The sequence below is a fragment of the Equus przewalskii genome, chromosome 16, assembly GCF_037783145.1.
Source record: "Equus przewalskii isolate Varuska chromosome 16, EquPr2, whole genome shotgun sequence".
Lineage (NCBI taxonomy): Eukaryota > Metazoa > Chordata > Mammalia > Perissodactyla > Equidae > Equus > Equus przewalskii.
In genome coordinates, this window is record NC_091846.1 from 20280152 (window position 1) to 20304388 (window position 24237).

The following is a 24237-nucleotide window of genomic DNA, read 5'->3' on the forward strand; positions in this document are numbered from 1 at the left end:
GGGAAAGCTCGATTTCCACAGAGAGCCATCTGGCTCCACCAGACTCACGCTGATGCTAATCTGTTGGTTTCTTTTTCTTTATTCTTTTCTTTTTTTTGTTCCTGAGGAACACTTCATCTGCAGCTGTAAACTCAGACCTGGTCCATCTGAAGGCGAGCGTTCATTTGGTGCATATATTTATTATGGCATTATGCCCCCGCACCCCCATCCCCTTGTAGGTGTCAGGACATCATTGTTATCACTGGTGGGTCTATGTAGTTGTAATGTCAGGGCTGTACTTTCAAATGGAAATCAGGCAATTATGCTCCACACGGAGAAATCTGACACGTGCAGAGGTTTTACACCACTGGCTGTGTCATGGGGACAAAGGCAGCCAGTGCTCCCAGGGGATGGTTAAGTAAATAGAATATGTTTCAAGAGCACAGAAAAATCCAGGAATAATTAACTGTGTGATGAGAGTTCATAGATCCTGTGGCTGTTTAACTTCAAAATGCGATAATGATATGTCAACGAACTGCTTAACTCATCCTTGAAAAGGCCGCATTAGGAAACTGATTACAATGTGCATTCAAATGGAGGCAGGGGCTGCTCTGCGCATCTGTTTTCCAGTTTCCATATGCAAAGCTTCAGAGTATCTTCACTTGTTTTGCTTCCCAGTCACAGGGGGCTCCAGTTGGCTTAAGCAGATGAGGAGCTGGTAGCAGCCTGATGTCTACCTAATGGAGCAGCTTCATGTCTATATTCAGTGTTAGATATATAGGTGCTCCTGATAAAAAATATGGTGACAGTATCATCGTGGCTGCTAGTAGGTGAGCATGCGTCATGTACCAAGCGCCAGCTAAGTGCTCTACTCCTGTGGGTGTGAGGTAGCGACCATTATCATCTACATTTTACAGATGGGGAAAAAGGCACAGAGGTAAGTGGAAGAGCTGGGCATCAGATCCAGCCCTGCCTGACTCTCGTCTTGGCCTTCAGCCACTGGGCGGTGCCCTCCCTAATGTTTCAACAGATAGTAGGAAGAAAGATACGTACTCACTCATGCAACATTTATAGAGCCCCCTATGTCAGACACATATAGTTGGAGTGAATGAAACAGGAGAGACTTACAGAAAAGTTAAAACTTAATTTTCCCCCTAAAATATCCAGCTGTTTAAACAAATGGTTAGTTTGGAGCCTGAAACATGTGGTAAGCTTCATCACTCAATGTGTTTGCAACCAGGTTTAAATTAGCTCATATTACCAAAAAGTAAAGTACCCCCAAATCCTGGCCATCGCTCTCTTCTGTCATGGAGGAAACAATTCGGAACAGACTTGGGTCCATGGCTTTGGACTTGCAGCCTCTGAATGTCCCCACGATGCAGCTGCCTTGGACTAGACTAAAGCTGACGCCAATTGAGAAAAAGGGGAAGACATTTTCCCCCTCAGAAAAAGTATTTTTTAAACGAGGAATATGACAAAATTAATGAAACAGGTTTACACAGGAATCTCTAATGCTTTCTCAGATCAGCAAGTGTCATTTGGGAAGTCCATGAGGCCCCACTGTAGAGAGAATACATTAATCAAACAAAACCAGAGGTTTCAGGAGACAAAACATCTACTAACTTGCTAGTGACTAATAACCACCAGTCTCACGCACAGTGCCCTTCCATCGTGACTTATTTTACCTTATCCAACGTGGAAAAACCTTTCAGGAGACTCAAAAGCTTTTAGAGCATTAGCTGTGTCTTATGTTAGGAAAAAATTAAATTTCTACTTATAGAAAAATTAGTTTTACGTTTTTCATCTCTACTGAGCATAAATATTTGAAAAAATTAGAGTAATAAGCTTGCATTGCAGAAATAACAAATGTCATTAAAGTGTCCTCACCAATGAAGATCTTAATTAAAGAGGACTGAAAAGACTAGTGACAAGCACAAAAGAGATAAAAAAAAGTCACAAATCACTCAAGAATGGATCACTCAGGAGCTCAACAAAGCAACAGGAGGGTCATCCTGTGGGTGGGGTTATGTGAGGTCTTGGGCCCAGCCAGACTGAATAACCCACCATCACAGCAAAGCCTTGTTCCACAGAGCACAAATGACCTAAGAGGAAAAAATCGGAGCGAAGAAAATGGGAAAACCAATTAAAAGTCAGGAGTTTAAAAATTTTGAAGTCAAGAATAACTAAAATGAGGGTTAACTATCAAAATATAGGTCATAGCTAAAGTTATTCAACTGTTTAATGTCCACGATCAGCTATTAGCATATAATATCTTTCCAGAAATTTGTTTAATGTCTTCATTCTCAGTTCTTTGCACATCAAAAAGTATTTTTAATTAACTATTTGACAAAAAAAACCCAAATCAGTTTACAGAGAAATCTCTAACACTTCTCCAGATTCAACAAGTGCCATTTTGAAAGTTCAAGGCGCCTAAATTGCAGAGACAATTTATTAACTAAACAAAACCTGAGGTGTCTACTAATTAGCCTGTGATTAATGAACATCAGAATCATTAGTCCTTTTAGCTTCCCAAACATAGGAAAGCATTTAGAAAACCATTCAAAAGCTTTTTGGCCATCAAGTTATCTTATGATAGAGAATTTAAAAAATCTCTTGATTAAAGAGGAATTCATTTTGCTTTTTTTTCTCTTTTTAAGCACATTTATTTGAAAATATTATTATAATAATCTTGTGATTGTGACTTTTTCAAAGTGCTTGTGACTGACAAAATCAAAATTTATTTTGACTGAGTTCTTTCAAAAGTAATGCGTGTGTTTGAATAGTACCCAGGATCTAGGTAACATACGTATTGTGACTACGTATATGGCTGTGTACGCATATCACTATTATACCTAAGCATCTTGAAAAAAGTAAAGCAAATTGCTGGCCAACAAGGGTACAGATAAATTGGTAGCGATGCAACAGTGCGGGAAAGCTTTCCATTAACCATTCCAATAAAAACATATCAAACTTCTTTACACCTGGTCATGGACAATGTGAACTTGAAAAAAAACATGTCACTTATTAGAAGAAGAAATGAAATGAAACAGTGGGCAGACCATATGAAAAACACATGTGGGATTTTTTAGATTATACTCTTCATACCCTTGAGAAAATCTTTTCAGGCTGAGCCACAGTTACTCATGGAAGTGAGTCATAGTCCTCAGATGGATGGGTGGAGAAACGGTTGAAAGCCATTGATTTAGATCAAAATGTTAATAGCGGTCATCTTTAGGAGCTAGAATTGTGAGTGACTTTATTTTTCTTCTTCATGTTTTTCTGAGTTTTCCAAGAGTAATGTAATGGGTTTCCAGCATGATGCTTCAATGAGTGGGCACTGGAGCCAAGCCACCAGATTTGGAGTCTGGCTCCACAGCTCATTGGCTTGAGCAAATCACTTTCCACCTTTGGACTCTCAATTTTTTCCCTGTAGAATGGAAACCATCATAGAGCCTACTTCAAAAAGTTGTCATGATGATTAGTTAGCGAATGCTCGCAAAGCACATAGTGCCTTGCATGTGTAGCTGTGCAATAAATGTTAACTATTTAAGGGCTGGCCCCGTGGCCAAGTGGTTAAGTCCGCGCGCTCCGCTGCAGGCGACCCAGTGTTTCGTTGGTTCGAATCCTGGGCGCGGACATGGCACTGCTCATCAGGCCACGCTGAGGCGGCGTCCCACATGCCACAGCTGGAAGGACCCACAGCGAAGAATATACAACTGCGTACCGGGGGGCTTTGGGGAGAAAAAGGAAAAAAAAAAAATGTTAACTATTTAAGAAACAAATCCTTATACAGTCCATGATTGTATGGTTTCTCACAGAAACAGAAAAAGTGGAAATCCTGTCTCACTGATGAAGTCGATGTAGTTTTCATGTGCCACATTTCCTGACCACCTGGTATAAGTGAGCACATCTCCAGTTCCTCCTCTGCCACACTTCCCTGTGTTTTTCATTCATACCACTCATTGCAACTTGAAGTTAGATTATTTGTTTATGTATTGGAAACAGCCACCATGGTTGATTTTAAGCCACCAGTGGTTTAACAAATGGCTTGCAAAACTCCTGAATATTTAATAATTGGCCCTCATGAGCCAGCACACCATTGGCTAATGTTCTACTTTGATGATTTCAACATCTTAAAATGGGTTTTAAATGGTAGTTTGGGTTTGACAATGAAGGAAAATAAACCCCCCCCCTATACCCGCAGGCCAGCACAAATATGACAATTAGTTTGTAGGCAATATTACCAGTGGGGGCCATTAGCTGTAACTAAACATATAACCAAAACGGTCAATTTTCCGGGTTGATTTTTATTATTGTGGTGGTAAAATGTAAGATTCCTTGGAAAACAATGGGTTGGTCAAAAGAGGACCCATTATTACCTCCCCAAACAGCTCCAGCACCCTGAGAAAAGGAGTAGGATTAAGCATCTTTGGATTTCTTTAAGACCTAAGTATTTTCTTTATCAATTCATTTCAAAAGTCAAAATAATATAAAAAGGCGTACATTAAGATGTCTCTCTCCTACCTAAATCTATCCGCCCATTTCTCTCATTATTGATAATCATTTTCTATTGATTTCTTGTTTCTATTTTCTTTATGAAAATACCACCTCTTCCTTTTATCACCTCTTCTTTTCACAGCTAAATTGGGTCCAGAAGAGTGCTTACTGCCCTTACTTATGCATTGTTTCCTCTGTTGTAAACCTGCCACTCAGATTCTGCTCCTCGCCTCATTATCCCCGTTACAGATGTGTCTTACTGACTCGTCCTGGTTTCTGCAGCCATGTACTCTTCTCTCCTCCCCTTCCTGTATGCTTCCCTGCTTTTTGCAGCTCTTCCATCTATTTTGTTGTTCACGATTTTGACTCTCTCCTAGTTTTGCTGAAAATGGAAATTTTGTTTTCATTTCTTATTTTCCATTTGCTTTCCACAACTTCAAAGAAGAGAGGGGGAAAGACAGACTTCCTACCTTCATCTTCAGACCAGAAAAGCACACGGACATTAGTATTTCAAGTTTCAACATGGATAGTCTAAAGGATTGAAGCAGCTAATTTTGAAAATCTTTTAAAGAGAAACAATATGGGATTCAGTTTCCAGAGGACACAGATAATTTGAAGCCTCAAGGTGGATTTAAGGTATTCGGGTATTATCTTAGCTTATTATTTGGACAAGTCACCTTCTCTCTCTGAACCTCACTTTTCCAATGAAGGGAAAGGATCTCCAAAGCCTTAAGACAGAGTGGACAAGTCAAGTTTTAACTCCAAGAAATGAATCGCCAGTGGTGGAGTTTAGGCTCAAAGATACTTGGACGGGGGAGAAGTTGGGGCCCTGAGGTGCAAAGAGGAGAACTAACTTGTAGAAAGAAATCTACGTGCCTGGCTCTGTGCTAGGAACTTTATATAATATGTAAAGTTTTTAATATGCCTGGGAGACAGGTATTATTATCCATTTTAGAGACACGGAAAATGAAGTTCTAAGAAATTAGGTAACTTGTTCAGGATGGCAGAGCCACGCAGAGCTACCAGTTTGGGAGCCCAATGTTCTTCCCAGAGCAACTCTCATCGGTGTGGAGGCCTGTCCTGCTTGAAATGCATGGGCTGTGGTAACGTTTCCAGTCATCATGGCCCTCTGCTCGCTTGCCTTCCTTCCCATCTTCATGGCAATTATGTAAAAACCAGGCCTTTTAATACTCATCATATTGATTTAATTTCTAATCATGAATGCAACCAAAATAACTGGATCCACTCTGCTATTCATCCCCTGATGACCAAATCCAGACTGTGTCAAGGTAACCACATGCTGCCCGTTCAGGCCAGTGTTCTGGAAACTACATTCTAGACAACAGGGTATTCATTTACTACAACTTTAATAAAATAATTTCAGGCAAATCATCCATTTTAAAAATAGACCAAATAGATATCTTTGAAGACCCAGGGCATCTTTTACCCAGATCGTTTCTTAAAAACAAGACAAAACACACAAAACCCATTGGTGCTTTTGTTCACATTTTAAAAAGCACGATACTGCATTTTGAACATTTTCCATTTTTCACTGATGAAATCAATGCAAATCACCTTCATATTTGTTAAAAGAGAAAAATAAGGTAAAAAATTCATTTCCTAAAAATACATTTGCTTAGAAATTCTTTTTACCTTATGAACTTCCTTGGCCTTATAAACCTGTCAGCAGAGCAAAAGGGGAGCCAGTTTCCTGTGGCCATAAACTCCATCACCCTTTTTACAAGTCTTTATTCTTTGGAAATGTGAATGCTGTGTTGAAAAGCATTCACTGGGAAGATAAACGAGCAGCAAAATGATTAGTGCCCATTTGGTGCTTAGTTACCTCCAGTTGCTGGTTAAGAAGAAAGCTGATTTGATTGGCTTTGACACCTGTCACCCTTCTTCTCACCTGGGGAAAGGAGGTCCCTTGACTTCCCTGTTGCTCTGCCGGGGCCTGCCCAACCCCCAGCCCCTGCACAGGCCACATCCTCACAAGCCTGTTAGTCAGCCTTTGTGGAGTCTCCTCGGAGCAGAGGTTCTAACCTCAACTTATCTTGGAATTTCTACTGCCACATTTACGCCACAGCACCAGGCAGAGAAAAAGTGAAATTATATCCCAAAGAGATTCTCCAAACCTCTAAGAGCTGAGACTGCCTCCCCGTGAATTCTCCTCCACTTCTCATCCTGAAGAGCGGGCAGGTGGGGCACACAGTAGGTACAGGCGCTGTTAATTCCCTTCACCCCCTTGGGCCTTGTCTCAGGCCACACCTGCCTAAACCCCAATTGTTCCAGCTCAAGCCCACCTCCTCCGTGGTGCCCTCTCGTCTCCGCCTGTCAACCCTATCTCTCTCTTTTTATGGCTCTTCTATTCTGTTTGAGATCGTACATTTCCATCCGCTTCAAAGTCAACTCCTCTGCCTGGCTCTGAAGACCTGGATAGCCTTACCTCACCCAATTCATTACCCACTGCTCCCGGGTTCTCTGCGTAGCCAATCTGAGTGCTGGAAAGGAAAGACAGATCACAGCTCTGCCAATTAACAGCTGATGCACCTCAGAGCCGGCTGTCTTCCCTGGAGAAGAGTTAACAAATGGCAAATGGAAGGGTTTACGTTTACAGGAGGAGAAAGCCTTCCCAAGAGAGTAAGTAACACATGCATCCTCATTGCTGATACTGAGCTTTTACCAAATAGTCAAAATAAATTAATTAACTTCATCTTCCATGTAGAGTGAGGCATACAAGGGAGGGGGTGGCACTGAGTGGCAGTGTAGACTGAGGGCCATCATTAAAAACACCATTCTCACAAATGACTTTGTTCTGCACTATAGGGACGTTCTTGGAGTGACCCACTCTGAAATTGCCCTGGTTTTTATAGTTTTGAATTCTTTTATCTGCTTGTTCTAGCTGCTCCCCTCTTCTTGTGCTGTTGAGACAAAAGATATTATTTCCTTCTCTTATCAGTGCACCTGCCTATTGGCTGTGGGCTAGAAACTAGAAAACAGAAATTTTAAGTCTTTCAAAAATAAAAATAAATTGGCTTCGAGTGGAAGCCTGTGCCCTGTGAAATATGATTGTCAAGGACGAGGATTGGGGGGTGGGGAAGGAAGGAATGGGGACTGGGGGGTATTGGGAGGGCCGCACACTGAAATCCCGGTGCCCAGACCACACCCCAGACCAGTTATCAGTATTTTTAAAGCTTCCAGATGATTCTCAATGTGCAGCCAAAGCTGAGCAGCACTCACTGCTCTGGAGACTGTCACTGTCCGTGATCGAATTGGCCAACACCGTAAACACGTGGTGGAGGAGACGGAAAGCCAGGGAAACCGCAGCCGGGGCTGAGGGCAGGCCTGGCCCATGGCTCCCCACGCTCCCCCCTTCAGATGCAGAATATTTGTCTTCATGAGAAAAAAATTCTGACAGGCTTTTACTGTGTTAAATTTCCTGAATCATTTTTTATTCTGCCTTTTTTGGAAGCATGTACGTTCTTTCTTTGGGTCATTAGGATGTAGTTGATAAATTATAGTATTTCTTAGTTCTTTTGAGAATTTCCACAGGATAAATTTAGCCCTGGCCCTCCAAGGTCATTTTCATTTCAAAAAATAGGTAATAAACCACTTATTAAATGTCAAATACTGTGCAAGTTTCTGGGGATATAGTGGTGTTGAGGTCCCCAAGACCACTCACGTTTGAGTATGTGCTATAAGGACTCACAGGAGCTGGATTTTGGTTGTATGCACAGCTAAGATTTATTACAGCGGTGCAGTCAGGCTACACAGTGAATCATAGGGGAAAAGACTGAGCTGGTCTGGAGAAGTCATGTGCAGGCTTCCTTCTGCTCTCCCTCCCATGAGTGCACTCCGGTGGTGAAATACAACATGCATGCAATGGTTCTGCCTGGGGAAGTTCATTACAGACTCTGGCCTTAGGTTTTATGGGGGGCCGGTCACGTAGGCACCCTCTGCCTCGTGCGTTCCCAAATTCCAGGTCCCCAGAAGGAAAGCAGGTATTCAGCATAAGCCACGCTGTTTGTACGGTTTAGGCACAGCGGCCACTCTGATCATATCAGTGTGAGGAGCTGGTTAGCAGCCAGTTCCCAGGTATCAACAAGGGCTGATCTGGCAAGCAGGCGAGGACAGAAGCCTCAGCCCTGCTGGGTTAGCTCTCCTCTGCAGAAATGGTAGGCCGAAATGGCCTCTGCCCTCTTGAAGCTCTGTGTAACTGGGGAGATGAACGTTCACCTGGTCAGCACCCCTACAAATATAAACAAGTCTCTGTGAGAGTTCCAGGAAGGAGAGGTACAGGGTGCCACGAGAGCTGCCACAGGAGCTCTGCCCTGGCCTCCCTATGGCTTCCCCCGGCACACGAGGGGAGATCCGAGCTGAGGGAAGATCAGGACTTATGTCATTGGAGAGGGCTTTGCAGAACGTTCCAGGTGAGGAAACAGCAGGTCTAAAGGCTGTGTAGCTATAAGCATGGCGCCACTGAGGGGCTGAAATAGATGGAAGGGTGGGAGCTAGGGAGAGCACGCAAAGCCTTGCAGGTCACGGGGAGGATGTGGGGCCTCATCATAAGAGCAGCGAGGGACCACGGAAAGGTTTCAAGTGAAGCTGGGTGTGTCGGGGAGGACTTCAGTCATTGCTGTAAAGTTGAACAATTTGGTTACTGTCTGCTAAGGCTGTAATATCAACAAATGTGAAACCTTATTTTTTGTGCTCTCTTCTATCAGTCGTGTCTTTTTAGTCTCACCTCTATTTTGTAGATAGGAACAGTAATTCTCAGTTCTGGTTATGAAATGTACCAGAGCATTTGCAATGATTTCTGAGGCTCTTGGTAAATCTTCAAAGCCAAATTAATTTCACCATCCATATTCACATCAAACACACACAATTTAAAGCAAAACATATATTTTTGACTGAGTAAGTGAAGTCAAGGAATCAATAGTAGGGATCTGGAACCTATAAACGTTTGAGGATAGAAGAAGAGCAATTATTTGATTACTTATAGTATTTGCTAAACATCCACTTGAATAGTAAGCATGGAACAGTGAAACATAGCTTCTTCCTCCAAGAAACTTACTAAAGGAGACACAAAACTTTAAAAAAAAATTATAATATTGAGAGAAAAAAATTTAAGGGACTAATGGTATAAATCAACTGAGTATTTTTATGCTTATCGTTTTTGTATTAATATAATAGTACTATGTGTTTATCATAGACATTTTCTCACATAAGGAGGCAAACAAGAAAAAAGAAGACAAAAGGGAGAAAGAGAGAGACATCCCCTGTACTTTTAGTACCAATTTTTAAAAATAATTTTCCTCAGCTCTCCAATTTAATTATTTCCAATTATTTACTATTTAAATAGTCTCACAACGAATATTCTTGTAGCTGAATCTTTGCACACATTCATGGTTATTTCCTAAGCCTATATTTCTAACATGGGTATTGCTGAAGCCAAAGGAATGCAAAGCTTTGCATTTAAAGCTTTGGATATTTATTTCCAACTTGGCCTCCAGAAGTTGTACTTTTTATATCCTTCCTAGCAGTGCCCATTTCCCACATCCTCTCTGGCTCCGAGCATGACGCTTTTCTAAAGTCCTTGACAATTTGATAGGGAAGCAGTACCTCGTTTTATTTGTGCATGAGTGACTCACGTGCTGAGTGTGGACACACGAGACATGCTCAGCTCTGTGGAAACAGAGACACGGGACATCCACTCTCTGCCCTCAAGACAGCTGACCATCTAGGTGGGAAACAGACTCACGCCTGGTGGCAGCGGGCATGGCGAGGAAAGGGCTTCTTTGAGAGTGCTGGGGTTTTACTGTTGTTGATCTGTTTTAATTGTAGTTTCCCATGACTTATTTCTGAGGGAGGACTCAACAGGACTTGGTTCTTAGATGAAACAATGAAGTAGATGGCATGAAAAGTGACTGTAGGGCTGCTAGCTAGAAAAAGGATAGAAACTGGATATTGGAAATTGGATAACTATGAAAAAGACCTGATTCAGGGCCAAGGATACAGTTACCCAGAGGAGCCTGGGCGGGGGTGGGGGTAGGGATTGCTTTTGCTTTCTCTGTCCTTTTAACTTTTGGGGGAATGTACCATGAATTACTGGTGTAAAGAAAAAAAATAATGAATTTTTGTAATCTTAGGTGTGTCGAATTTAAAGCATCAGCAGTTTAAAGTTCAGAGGCCAATGGAATACGAGGTTGGGGCACAGTTAAGAGAGTGGGGCTTCCAGTGACAACTTAGGTGTCATCAGTATCCAGTGGCTTTGGCCACCAAGGGATGGATTAAATTTGAGGCAATGTGTATGTATGTATATATGTGTGCTTGTGTGTGTGTGTATGTATGTATATGTGTGTATGTGTACGTATGTATATATGTGTATGTATGTATATGTGTATGTATATATGTATGTATGTACATATGTGTGTATATGTGTATGTATGTATATATATGTGTGTATATATGTATATTTCTCAAATTGGGGAGCCTCATACATGTGGAAGCACGGTGCCGACATAGAGGTTTCCTCAAGGTAAGTACTTCTGGAGGAGAGAGAGAGAGAGACAGAAAGAGGACAGCTATCACACTAGCCAGTTCTGCTGCCCTGAGATGTGGTCCTGAGAGGCAAACCGATTTGCTCAAGGACACACAACATACTCTGCAGTAAAATTCCGGTGTCAGCAGTTGCTTTGGGCCAAAATACACACTGAGCTCCAAGGACAGTGTTTGGGATTGTGTAAGGAGAGAACAGAGAGAGCCAGCTTTGCGCTCCACAACTGCATGTTAAACTATGTGTCAGGCTCTTGATCCTCACCCAAACGGCCTGGATTTCAAACAGGTAATTTCTGTGGAGCACTCCCTCTTGGAAGCCTGTGAGACATCCTGAATTCCACAACTGACTTCCTAGAGCTGGGTTTTTGGAGAGGAGGATTCACATATCAACTACAGAAACACAAGAATGTTAAACGTCCCTCCGGGTTAACAAAAATTTCTGTGTGTAAAAGGAGGTATGTAAAAAAATACAGAGTACTTTCCAGAACCAGGTTCTACTTACCCAATGGAGTTGGAGAATCAGAAACGAAATTATTTCCTGAAGAAGAGGTTTGGGCTCATGTTGGAATGCAGGAAGATCATCTGAACAGCTTCCACCCTATTCCTTTTGCATATCAAGTGGACAAGCCAGTTCAAACCCAGACATTTTTACACAAAACTCCCCACAGTCCCCTAAAACATAGTCACTGTGCATCAGAATTCCCCACTAAATTAGTTTTTGGCATTTACTTCCAACCTTCCCCCATATTTTAAGCCCTGCTTCTAAAAGATAATAATACACATACCGGACAGATGATTTAAAAAGGAAGCAATGTCTATAACTTCAGCAGATGTAAAATGCACATGTTCAGGTATCATTATGAATTAGAAGCTGCCAAACTGATAAGGAGTAAAGAAAAGTCATGCTTTTTTTTAAAGTAAAGGTAGAAACTTGGTTCATCAAAGCTTTTAGTGTGGGATCAAGTACTTAAGTCACCATATACAGACCCGAAACATGCTCGCCCAACCCCAGGAAAGCAGAACAGGCCAAAGTGGTCAGGCTTAAGAAATGACACGAATTTCACAATGAGTCTTCTCCTCTCAATGTTTTGAAATCCGAAGCACTACACTGGAAAAATCCACACCTTTGTTGGGCACAGGCTCAGGGAAGAGGAGTGACATGGCTTGAATTCCTCAGAGATTGAGAAGGTTCACACTCTGGGGGTGCTTTCAATTTCCATGACAGATTCACCCTCCGGGGGAAATGCCGCGGTCCAAATGGACTAGTGGTATTGATCAAAGAAATAAAACATTCATGATTAGTTCTTTAAAATACATCTTTTGGCATTTGGTGATTTTCTAGCAAGTGCAGAAGAAAAAGTCTTAGCCCTTTGGGAATGTCTTAAGTTACACTGAGAAGCAGCCAAGCCTTGCGTAGACCTGCTGTCACTTGTCCCTTTTCTTTCTTTGTGCTGCCACCTAGAGAGAAAAGGAAAACATATGTTGTATCCTGGTGAGGAGAAGCAGTCACCTGAATGCCCAAGCACCATCTGCACCTTCTAGAACAGAAAAGCAAGGCTGGCTGGTTTAGTCCTCAGAATTGGCAGCTGTGCGTTTTCGCTTCTAAAAGAAGAACGTGGGTGCAGGAAGGGGTCCCATTGTGGCCAGCCTCGGTGATCTTCTAGGGCTCATAGTGGGCTTCTGGAGGGGAGTGGGTGGGCAAGAAGCATATTTTCCTTCCAATGTTCAAAGGGAGTGAAATACACAATAATGTAAGGTCACCCAAACTTATGAAACGGACGCCATCATTTTAGAAAAAAATGAAAATATAAGAAACACATGAAAACAAGGTTCTAAAATGAATAATTCTTAAACCATTTTTCTCCTCTTTTCCTTTTCTTTTTCTTCTTCTTTGTTTTCTTTTTTAAAGGTAGATCCTTTTTAAAAAAGTAGGAAGCCTTACATAGACTCCAATGCACATAAAAAAGATAAATATAGACTTACTGGTAGAAGTAGTAGTCCCTAGTATCCTTCTAAAGAATGCCTCTGAACAAGTTTAATCACTATAACTGGATTTCCTACTGAGGATGAAGTCAAACATAGTTTATTCTGGAGCTATAAGTTACAAAAGAAAACTGTTGATGGCGATCAGATGTCTATGCCATGACGTGGACAAGATGTGACATAGGACAGACCTTCCCTGACCACCTGCCTCCCGAGGACTCTGTCTGCCAGCCTAGCTCAGCTTCTCCCCTAGCCCCCAGCACTAGCTGACAAGCCCATCTATCTGCCCCCTAGAACAGAGACTTCTTGAAGGCAGTATTTCTGTCTGCCATGTTGAAAGCTGCACGTCTAGTGCCTAGAACATTTGGCACATAGTGGGTGCTCAGTAGATGTTCTTAAAGGAAAATATGAATCTAAGCTTATTCCTTGGCTGCTTTTTCTTTTGAAAGAACTAATAACATGACTAACTTTAATTTTACACATATTCTGATTAGAACACGTGTAAGGTAACAACTCTTTTAACATCTGTGAAGAAGCTCTGATTCCTCTGTAAATCACATTTGGTGCTTTTCCCTCCTCTCAAATAGGCATGATTACTGTAAGACCATCAAAATAACATTTATTAACAAAAATACAGTAAATGCTAAAAAGCTGACAGCTGAATTAAAGATTTGACATGCAAATGCACCAGCTAAGTAGAAGCTTTACTTAAATTCTGGCTCACCACTGCTGAGGATAAATTGACCTGCAAAACTCATTCTGAATAGAGCAAGAAGATGAAGCAGAATAAATCTGATTTTTATTTTCTTAAAATAAAATTCACAATTAAAACAGACTTTATTGTTAGTGCCATGGAGTCAATGCTGACTCTAGCGACACTGTGTATGGCAGAGCGGAGCCCTGCCTGGTCTTTTTGCGCCATCCCCTCACCTTCTGGTGCTGTATCAGACATGTTCCGCTGCTATTCATATGGTTTTCATGGACGATTTTTCTGGAAGTGCGTGGTCAGGTCCTTCTTCCTAGTCTGTCTTAGGCTGGAAGCTCCACTGAAGCCTGTCCACCCTGCTTAGGCACCACAGGGAACCACACCACCCATTGGTTGGTTGTCATACTGTGGTGGCCACGTGTTACTGTGATGCTGAAAGCGATGCCACCAGTATTTCAAATACCAGCAGGGTCACCCACGGAGGACAGGTCTCAGTAGAGCTTTCAGACTAAGACAGACTAGGAAGAAGGACCTGACCACCCACTTCTGAAAAAAGTTGGCCATGAAAACCCTGTGAAGAGCAGGAGAGCACTGTCTGATAGAGCGCTGGAAGATGAGAGGATGGTGCAATAAGACCAGGCAGGGTTCCACTCTGCTGTCCACAGGGTCGCTAGGAGTCAAAATTGACTGGATGGTACTAACAAGAAAACAGACTACTGAAGGATGAAAGACCATAAGGCTACACAAAAATGGTATAGACAGAATCTGGGGGAGGCGAAAAGGAAAGCAGCTTGGGCCTGAGGATAGAAGAGGAGCATGGGGCTCTGCCACTTTCACTCTGTGTGACCTCACTTTGACCATCTATAAAACAGGCGTACGTCCCCTTCCTGGTCTACCTTAGAGAGTTGTTGTAAAGATTAATTTAACTACTGATATGGGATTGCTGTAAAAACTGTAAAGTACTATTAAACATAAGGTAGGAAAGCTTTTCGTCAATCTAATGACCCTCAGGAGTGTAAAAACCTGAGGAGTGTATAAATCTCAGTGTATAAAAAGGTGTAGAAATCTAATCAATTTCCCGATTACTCAGATGAGGTCAAAGCCTGTGGACATCTTCCAAGGACACTGAGAAAATATCCTTGCACTCTCCACCTTCCTAGACTGGGGGCTCTTTGTCTTCCAAAAAGCGGTTTGACTGTTTAATGCAGTAAACTCTAGAGATGTCTAAATTTTGGATTAGTCCTGGAGAAATGGCTGTTTGGGAAAAAACATGTCATACAAGGCAGCTAGTCAAGTGAGATCAACTTTAAGAACAGAGAAAGTCAATCCTAACCTAAGTGAAGAAGCTGTCTTTCAAATCTGGCGAAGGGGTGACTCCCCAGCATGTAACAGAAGTCAGGACTTCAGGGCAAAGGGACTTTGGCGTAGAGAGTGAGGGAGTCAGAGGTTGTGAGTTTAAGTTCTGGCTCAGTTATTTATTAGTTGTGTGTGACCCTGGGCAAAGCTGACCTCACCTTTTCCAACTGTAAAATGGGGGAATTAAGATCAACTACGCCATACAGTTTCTGGAGGGATTAAACACACAAATTCCGTGAAAAGTGCTTAAAAATTGCAAAGTGCTTTGTCAGTCTTTATTATTACTTTCCAATAACTGTGCTCTTTGCATTTATTTCTAATGCAAACTAATGTGATGTATGGGAAATGAAGAAAAGAGACAAATATATACCACAAACACCACAATAGATGGAGATAATCCATCTAAAGACCTTAGAGGAGAACCTGAGGCATGCTAAGCACTGGATGGATGCTAACTCTAAAAGCATTTTGCTCACAGGCGCAAAGCAGATGAGGCTCCCCAAGAAGTAGTGACAGCAGAGAAGGACATCGAATGACTCAATGATCCAGTCTCATCTGGCACAGAAGACACGACTGTGGACCAGCAACGCTTGTGATCTGTCCGTGGATCACAGACTGGAACTACCACCAGCTATAATCCAGCTACTTTAAATTAATTGGTCTTTTTCAACCAATTACTGTTACTTTTTAAAGTAAACTTTTTAGTTTAGTTTGAAACACAGTTAATCATTTTTCCCTTCATTTACATTTTTAAAGATCAAGGTTTCTGTTTATTAGTATTGTCATAAGTTTGCGGACAATATAAACAACACTGTACATTTAGCAAGTAAATGGGTACATTTTAGTTTCTCACTTTGAAATTGCCTTTGCGTCTTGCTGAGGCCCCAAGTAAGAGAAATAGGATCCTGGGAATGGACTGCAGCACACTAGAAATAGACCCGAACCAACGAAACACAATTCCACTTGACATCCACATTAAACCTGATATAGGAGGATCTCCTTGGGACCGCAGAACCAGGAGTATCAGCCTTGGAAGATTAAAGAGCCTGACAGCCAGAGTACGAGGAAAAGTCAAACTGAAGATAAACCAGACATAAAAAAGGAAAGAATGTTGGCAACCTGAGATCAGTTTCAGAAATAAGTATGGTTTGATGAAAAAGATGGAGGCTCTTGTGTGTGTACACAAGTGGTTTTATAGTTTGCAGAATTTTTTTGAAGTTTTCCCCAAACTCAGCACATTAATCAACAAGAAAAATGATGTAATCAGGAGAAAGAAAGGACCAAAGGATTTGAGTAAGCTAAAGTATCCTCATGTTTGATATAATAAAGTCTAAAAAGGCTCTACTCTGAAACTCCTTAAAGAATTTGAAAGGATATATACGTGCATTGATATGTACATATGTGTATACTTATGTGTATATGTGTGTGTCTATGTGTGTATAAGTGTATGTATATATATATAAGCCCCTATTGATTTATTCCTGATATTATTCCCCAAAACAGCACTTTCCATGCGTAATTCCTTTAGTTTTTCATTTCTCAACTACTATTTAACTCCTAGTTAATGCTGCACATTGCAAGTGAGATTAGGGTCTTCATCTTGGCATCAAAGGTAAAGTCAAATATGGAGGAAAAGAGAACTGCTGATTGCACAAATTGCCATTTAACCTATATCTAAGTCATCTATATCTATATCTAAACTCCTGTTTAATACTCCTGGGATCTAACGTACAGCCTGGTGACTACAGTTAGTAATACTCTAGTGTATACTTGAGAGATGCTGAGAGAGGAGATCTTAAGTGTTCTCACCACACACACACACAAGATGGCAACTATGTGAGGTGATGGATGTGTTAATTAGCTTGATTGTGGTAATCATTTCACAATGTATATGTATATCAAAACGTCATGTTGTGTACCTTAAACATATACAATTATTATTTGTCAATTATACTTCAATAAAGCTGGAAAAAAATAAAGCTCCTGAGAAGACAAGGAGTTTCTATAGACCACAGAGATTCTCAAACTTTAAAGTTTAGGTTGTGTGCTGGATATAAATAATTTCTAAACGCCATATAAAAGCAAATTTATTAACATTAGCACTGCCACACAGATGTAAACGATATATTCTAACTTCAGATCTCGTGACACAGATAAAATGAGTATAACGAGTACAGCTCAATCAACTGACAGAAGAAATTCTCAGCCCTTTATATATGGAGATTAAAGATTATATCTATTTATTTCTATTTAAGTTTAAGCCTATACAAGGAGGTTACTAACAAGTTTATGAATATGTCTTTGGACTTCAAATTCTAGAGCATCCCAAAAAACCCACTTTCAGAATGATCCTTGAATTTCAGGGTTCAGCCACAGGTGTTGAGAAACCAATCTCGTACTGTAGAACACTTGTCTGAGGTGTCCAGTACAGATTGAGTGATTGTTTGATTGATTATCTCATGCAGTAAACATTTATTGAAGTCCTGTTCTGTGCTGTCCCATGTTAAGTGCATGGACACAACTGTGAACCAGTCAGGCAAGGTTCTGTGAAGAGGGTAAGGCAGAAAAATGAGATGAAGAGGGAATGAGTAGGATGGGGTGGAAGCAGGGAAGGAAGGTCAGGAACTGCATCTCTGAAAAAATGATTCTTGAGATAAGGGATAAGGACAAGACGGAACCAACCATGTGAAGATCTGGAGGCAGGGGTATAAATTCAAACCAGTCCACACAAAGACACCAATGAGGGAGCAGCTTGGCATAGTTAAAGACCAAAAAGAAGGCCAGATAACAGCTTAGACATTTGAAAGACAAGGTAAGTGAAGATCCTGACTTTGACCCTTCGAAGAAAAACAATCAAGTCTCAACTAGTGAGGATACTGGTTAGATTATTCAACCCACCCAACTATCATTTATTCAACATTTACCAATTGCATACTCTGTGCCCAGCACTGTGGAAGACACAAACTTGAAACAGTACAGAATTCCTGCTGTTAAAGTGCTTAACTTTAATAGGGATGATAATTCAAGTGTTAAAGTAGCTTTCTTCTCATCATGCCCTTTGGGTTGGGTGTCACTATCCTAACTCCTATGGTACCCTGCCCTACAATTATAGCTATTGTGGGGATTAAATGAGTTATTATTTGTAAAGTGCTCATAACAGGGCCAAGCACATAAATGCTACACAATGTTTGTTGTTACTAGTATCATTAGTTATTAGTACTATTAAAGGATCACATGAGAAACAGGATATTAGCATAGTTTCAAAGTATCTCAAAAGTTGAGGGGCATTTTACAAAATAACTGACCAGTACTCTCAAAAGTGTCAAGATCATTGAAAGACAAAGAAAGACTGACAGACTCTTACACATTAGAAAAAACAGAGTAGATATGACAACTAAATGCAATGTGGGATAATGAATTGGATTCTGAAACAGGAAAACATTAGTGTAAAAACAGGTGAAACTCAAATAAGGTGGCAGATTAGTTAATAGTATCGCATACGTCCTTGTTTTGATAATTGTAGTATGGTTACATAAGGCGTTAATGTTGGAGGAAGCTGGGTGAAGGGTATAAGTAAATGCTTCTGTTTTTGCAACTTTTCTATAATTTTCAAATTATTTAAAAATAAAAAAGTAAATAAAAAAGAAAAGAGAGAGAAATAGACCCAGAAACAACAGAGATGATGGAACAAGGAGACAAGGGTATTTAAGCAGCTATTGTAACTATAACAAAGTATTTAAAAGAAAACATGAACATAATGAGGAGAGAAATGGGAAGACATCAAAAAGAACCAAAGAGAACATCTAGAACTGAAAATTGCAACATTTGAAATAAAAATTCACTGAGGTTAATAGAAGATGAAACACTATACCAACATAAACTTAAAAATATAGCAATAGAAACTGTCTAAAATGGAACATTAAAAAAAAAAACCAAACAACCAGAAACTCAGTGAAAGGATCTCTGGGGAAATATCAAGTGGTCTAGCATACAAGCAATTGGAGTCCTAGAAGTTGAGGGATTAAGAGAAAAGGGGAAAAGAACAGTAAAGTATTGAAAGAAATATTGGCTAGAAATTTTTGAAATTTGATAAAAATTATAAACTCAAAGATTCAAGAAGCTCAATGGACCCACAAACAAGATAAACACAAAGAAAACCACATCAGCTCATCACAATCAACTTTCTGAAAACTAATAATACAGAAAAAATCTTAAAAGATGCCAGCGTGGGAAGAGGGGACACATTACATAAAGTGGAAGAATTACAAGAATTATCACAGATGTCTCATCAGAAATTATGCAAGCCAGAAGACAATGATTCTTTGAAAGAGTCAAAGAAATTAACAAATCTTTAGCTAGACTAATCAAGAAAACAAAAAAGAAGACACAAATGACCAATATCAAGTACGAAAGAGGGAACATGACTGCAGATCCACAGACATTAAAAGGATAATAAAAACATGAGAAACAACTATGCCAATAAATTTGACAACCTAGATGAAATAGACACACTTCTTGAAAGACATAAATTACTAAAAAGGGCACAAGAAAAAGGCTAAAATTAGAATAGCTCTGTATCTATTACAGAAATCAAATTAGTAATTAAAAACTTTCCCAGAAAGAAAATTCTAGGCCCAAATGGCTTCACTGGTGAATTCTACCAACATAAAAGAGGGAACAATGCAAATCTCATACAAACTCTTTCAAAAATAGGTGATGAGAGAATATTTCCCAACTCATTTTATAAGGTCAGTTTTACTGATACCAAAACTAGACAAATCATTTCAAGTAAGTAAAACTATAAACTAACATCCCTCATGAACAGAGATACAAAACTGCTTAACAAAATATTAGGAAATAAAACACAACACTATATATGAAAAGAATAATACACTGTGACCAAGTAGGGCTTATCTCAGGGATGTAAAGTTAATTTAACAATCACAAATCAATCATTATACTGTACATATTAAAAGATAGTTCCTTATTAAAGGGAAACTACATGGTCATCTCAATAGATGCAGAAGAACAATTTATAAAATTCAATACCTGTTCAAGAAAACACTCAAGTGAACTGGGAACAGAAGAGAACGTCCTGAATCTCATGAAGAAAATCTACACACATAGTTCGATAGGAGCAATGAGCATACTTTGTGCCTAGATCTTGGTTTCTAAATACCATTCTTCACTAAAACTAACCCTGGCTCCTTGGATAAAAGACCAATTCCAGGCTTGGACAGGGAAAGTACAAGAAAAGCCTGGAATACCCTGTCATCATGGAAGAGATAAGCAAGTATTAAAGAACGATGGAAACATACCAAAAAGATATACAAGCTGGCTTGAAGGGACTCCCACTGGCCCTTCTGGGACAATATGAGCAACAAAATAATGTAATATAACCCACTGGAAAAAATAAAAATCTACAAGTCCATACTGATATAAGTACATCAATGAATAAATAAATGGACAAGGGGAAGCTTGTCCTTATAGGAAAATGCCAACTAAATATAAAAAAAATAAATATAGAAGAAATGGAGTTAGAAAAATCATCAGTAGATTCTAAAACTTGTGGGTAAATGATGACAAATAGAATATTTACAAGTCCCAGAGTATTTACCCATAAATTACCTGTTAATTACAAAGAGAAAAATACTTAACTCTATAGTGGATAAACCCAGGAGACACCACAAATCAAGTGACCAAATTTAACATCACTGGTATAGGGACACACTGTGACTTCTGATATGGTGCACTGAGAAAGACACATCATTGCTTCTCTGGGTGCCCAAAAGGTCTAACTTGAATCTAATCAACAGGAAACATTACCTCAAAGTGAGGAACGCTCTACCAAATAGCTGGCCTGTACTCTTCAAAAATGTCAAGGTCAGTAAGACAAAGAACAAGTGAGAAATTCTTCCAGATTAAAGACTATAATGACAACAACAACAACAACAAAGAGAAGGCTCAGTGCTAGACAATTTTACCACTGATGTTCTTTGAAATTTTCCAGAAACAGAACATTCCTACACAAAATTATTTCTTCCAGAACACTGGGAAAGCTGGAAAGCCGGCATAATTCAGACACTAAAACCTAATGGCAATATTGCTTTTGAATATAGATGCAAAAATCGTAAATAAAAGCCTTGAAAACTAGATTTGACAAGGGCTAAACCAAATAAGGAGCATCTAATACGTTAGCCTTTCTACTGCCAGGTGGTGTTTATTGTAGGAACTCAGGCACGGATTAATAGTGATAAAAACTCCATAGTCATCTCAATAGGTGCCAAAAAGACATTTGATAACAACCAACATCAATTTCTAATTCAAACTTTAAAGAAACTAAGGTATAAAAGAAAATATCAAAGATGGATTATTCTTTATCATATTAACAACGGTTAGTGTCAGAATTAATGGTAAAATACATTAATAAAATCACAAAGACCAAGATGATGACCATTACTACTCTTTAACACTGTTCTGGATATTCTTGCTTATGTAACATGACATAAAAGATATAAAAGAAGTCAAACTATTGGAAAGAATTGCACACAATTTTTTCAAAGTAAGATTACATTGCATTATGCATTGCAAACCCAATATGAATAAAATGGAAAATATTTAGATTAATAGTTTAGTAAACTGGTTATTTAAAAGATAAATATATCAAAATGTAAAACTTTACCACAAAATAGCTAGTTATAAGATCTAACTGAAAAAATAAAAGATTTTATTAATAGCAACAAAAATTACCTAGAGATACTCCTTAAAAAGAACTATCTAGAACCTATATGAAGATTACGAACCAAATGTTGGCGAAAGGTATGATTAGGAGCTTCGTAAATATAGAGAAACACTATATTCTGGAAGGAGAACACTGAATTTTGTAAAGATGTCTGTTTTTCCCAAAATAATTTATGGGTCTAACAAAATCTCAGTAAAAATACCACTGAAACTTACTCTTAGAAGCTGATTAAACAATCCTACAGATCTAATGGAAAAATAAACAGGTGAGAAAATAATCAGATTAGTGCTTTATTTCAAAGTATATTTAAACATAAATTCTGTAGATGATTTAAGTAATTAAATGTAACACAAAAAATTAACTATTAGAAAAAAATAAGTGACTAGTGACCTTTCCTATAAAGGCAAACATCTTCCCAAGTATAACGTCTACATAACGGAAAAGCATATGCATATGTGTCTACAAAAAACCAAAACATCTGCACGACAACAAATCATACATACAATTAAAGGCAAATTATAAGTCAAGAAAAAAATTTATAATGAATATGGTGGACAACACTTCATGTACTTAAGTTACAGAATACTTTTGGAGTCAATAAGGAAAATCCTGACACTCCAACTATTTAAACAAGGACATAAACAGATAATTCTCCACAAGACGACAAATGATCAGTAATGTGAAAACATGTTTAATATCATTATTAATCAGGGAAATGTAAATTAAAACCACAATAAAATGCCTTTTCCCACTTATTTGCAAAGATAATATTCAAAGCTAATTTGTCAGAGTATAAGATCCTATAACCTTTCCATGAAGTAATATTCCCACAAATACGTATTTGGAGAACTTACTTATGAACCAGTAAGCTCAGATCTAAAAATCCATTCTAAGGAAACAATAAAAGATGCGGACAAATATTTACATACAATCTGATTCTTCAAACAACGAACATTTGGAAATAATCCAAATGTCCAAAATAAAGTCATGGTCATTAAATAATCAAACATCCAAATAATTAAAAATTACTGCCTGTAAAAAAGCATATTTATGAAAAATATTTTAGTAGCCTTGGAAAATGCTCAAAAAATGATGTCAAGAAGAATGCTTATAAAATCACTTCAGGGCCAGCCCCAGTGGCCTAGTGGTTAAGTTCAGCATACTCCACTTTGGTGGCCCAGGTTCGCATCCTGGGTGCGGACCTACACCACTCATCTGTCAGTGGCCATGCTGTGGTGGCAGCTCACATACAAAAAGAGGAAGATTGACAGCAGATGTTAGCTCAGGGCGAATCTTCTTTAGCCAAAAAAAACACCAATACAGTCATGCATTGCTTAATAATGGGGATATATTCTGAGAAATGAGTTGTTAGAAGATTACGTTGTTGTGCAAACATTATAGTGTGTACTTACACAAACCTAGATGGTATAGCCTACTACACACATAGGCTACATGGTACTAATCTTATGGGACCACTGTTGTATATGTGGTCCATCATTGATCAAAATGCCGTTATGTGGACCATGACTGTGTTATAATTCCTTTTAAAAATTATTATTATAAGAAAATGCCCCATTTTATCTCTGGGTAATAAAAAGTTGGTAGATTACAATTTTTGTTTTATACTTTTCTCTATTTCCTACAAAGAACATATATTCATAAAACAGAAAATATCATTAAACAAAAGATTTACCAAAAACTAAAGACTTTTAGAAAGTAGTAGTTTATCTGATAGTTTTATCTGATTTCTCGCAGTATATTGAAAACCATATTGTTATAGCTACGATGTGGCAAAGTTGCATAAAATAACAGGCATATACTCAAATATTGTCACAGGTCAGTTTATTGAGGAAATTGTGATGCTAGAGATTAATTCTATTCACTTGATTACTTTTCATTATGTCAAACAAGACTCCAAAGGCCACAAGCCATGAAGTTACACAATTACTTTTCCATATTTTGTTCAGAAATATAAAAATCAAATACAAAGAAATATTCAAGTGAATTTGAAAACTGGCTTTTTTTTTAAGGTGGTAATTAAGGGTCAGGAAGTATAGTGACATAGAGGAAGGACGAAAACAGAACATGTAAAAGGTAAATATTTTTGCTAGATTTCATTCTCAAAGTTTCAAATCTTTCCAATTCTTTTTTTATTTTTCACACCAAAAAAAGAATCAATACTTTTCATCCCACTCTTGTCAACTTTAGCCAAAGCCTTCTGAGCTGCAGTCATTTTGCTATTTTTCTGTTAATGAAAATAAAAGAGAAAAATTGTTACGAATGTAACATTTATAAACCATACATGCAAATCAAACAAGACAGTGCATGTCTTCAGGTTCATTAAGGGAGGTAAGCATTTGCTGCTAACACGCTTCTCAAGGGGGTGATTATTCAAAAAAGTTCTGATGTCTATTCA

The 24237-nt window shown here is 39.0% G+C and overlaps 1 protein-coding gene across 5 annotated transcripts in view; it reads right to left on the reverse strand.

The window, feature by feature from the left end:
- Positions 1–2237: 2237 nt before the first annotated feature.
- The window catches only part of RNASEH2B (ribonuclease H2 subunit B), a 74881-nt gene continuing 52881 nt past the window's right edge, over positions 2238–24237 (reverse strand). For 3 of the 5 annotated variants that reach the window (XM_070578820.1, XM_070578821.1, XM_070578822.1), the window contains one exon: positions 23647–24066. In XM_070578820.1, coding sequence (XP_070434921.1) covers positions 23950–24066 — 117 coding nt within the window. In that variant the 3' untranslated portion in view covers positions 23647–23949. Of the gene's footprint in view, positions 3711–5826; positions 12493–23646; positions 24067–24237 lie in introns of those variants that run through there. The other 2 variants (XR_011528059.1, XM_070578823.1) reach the window with 2 other exon arrangements.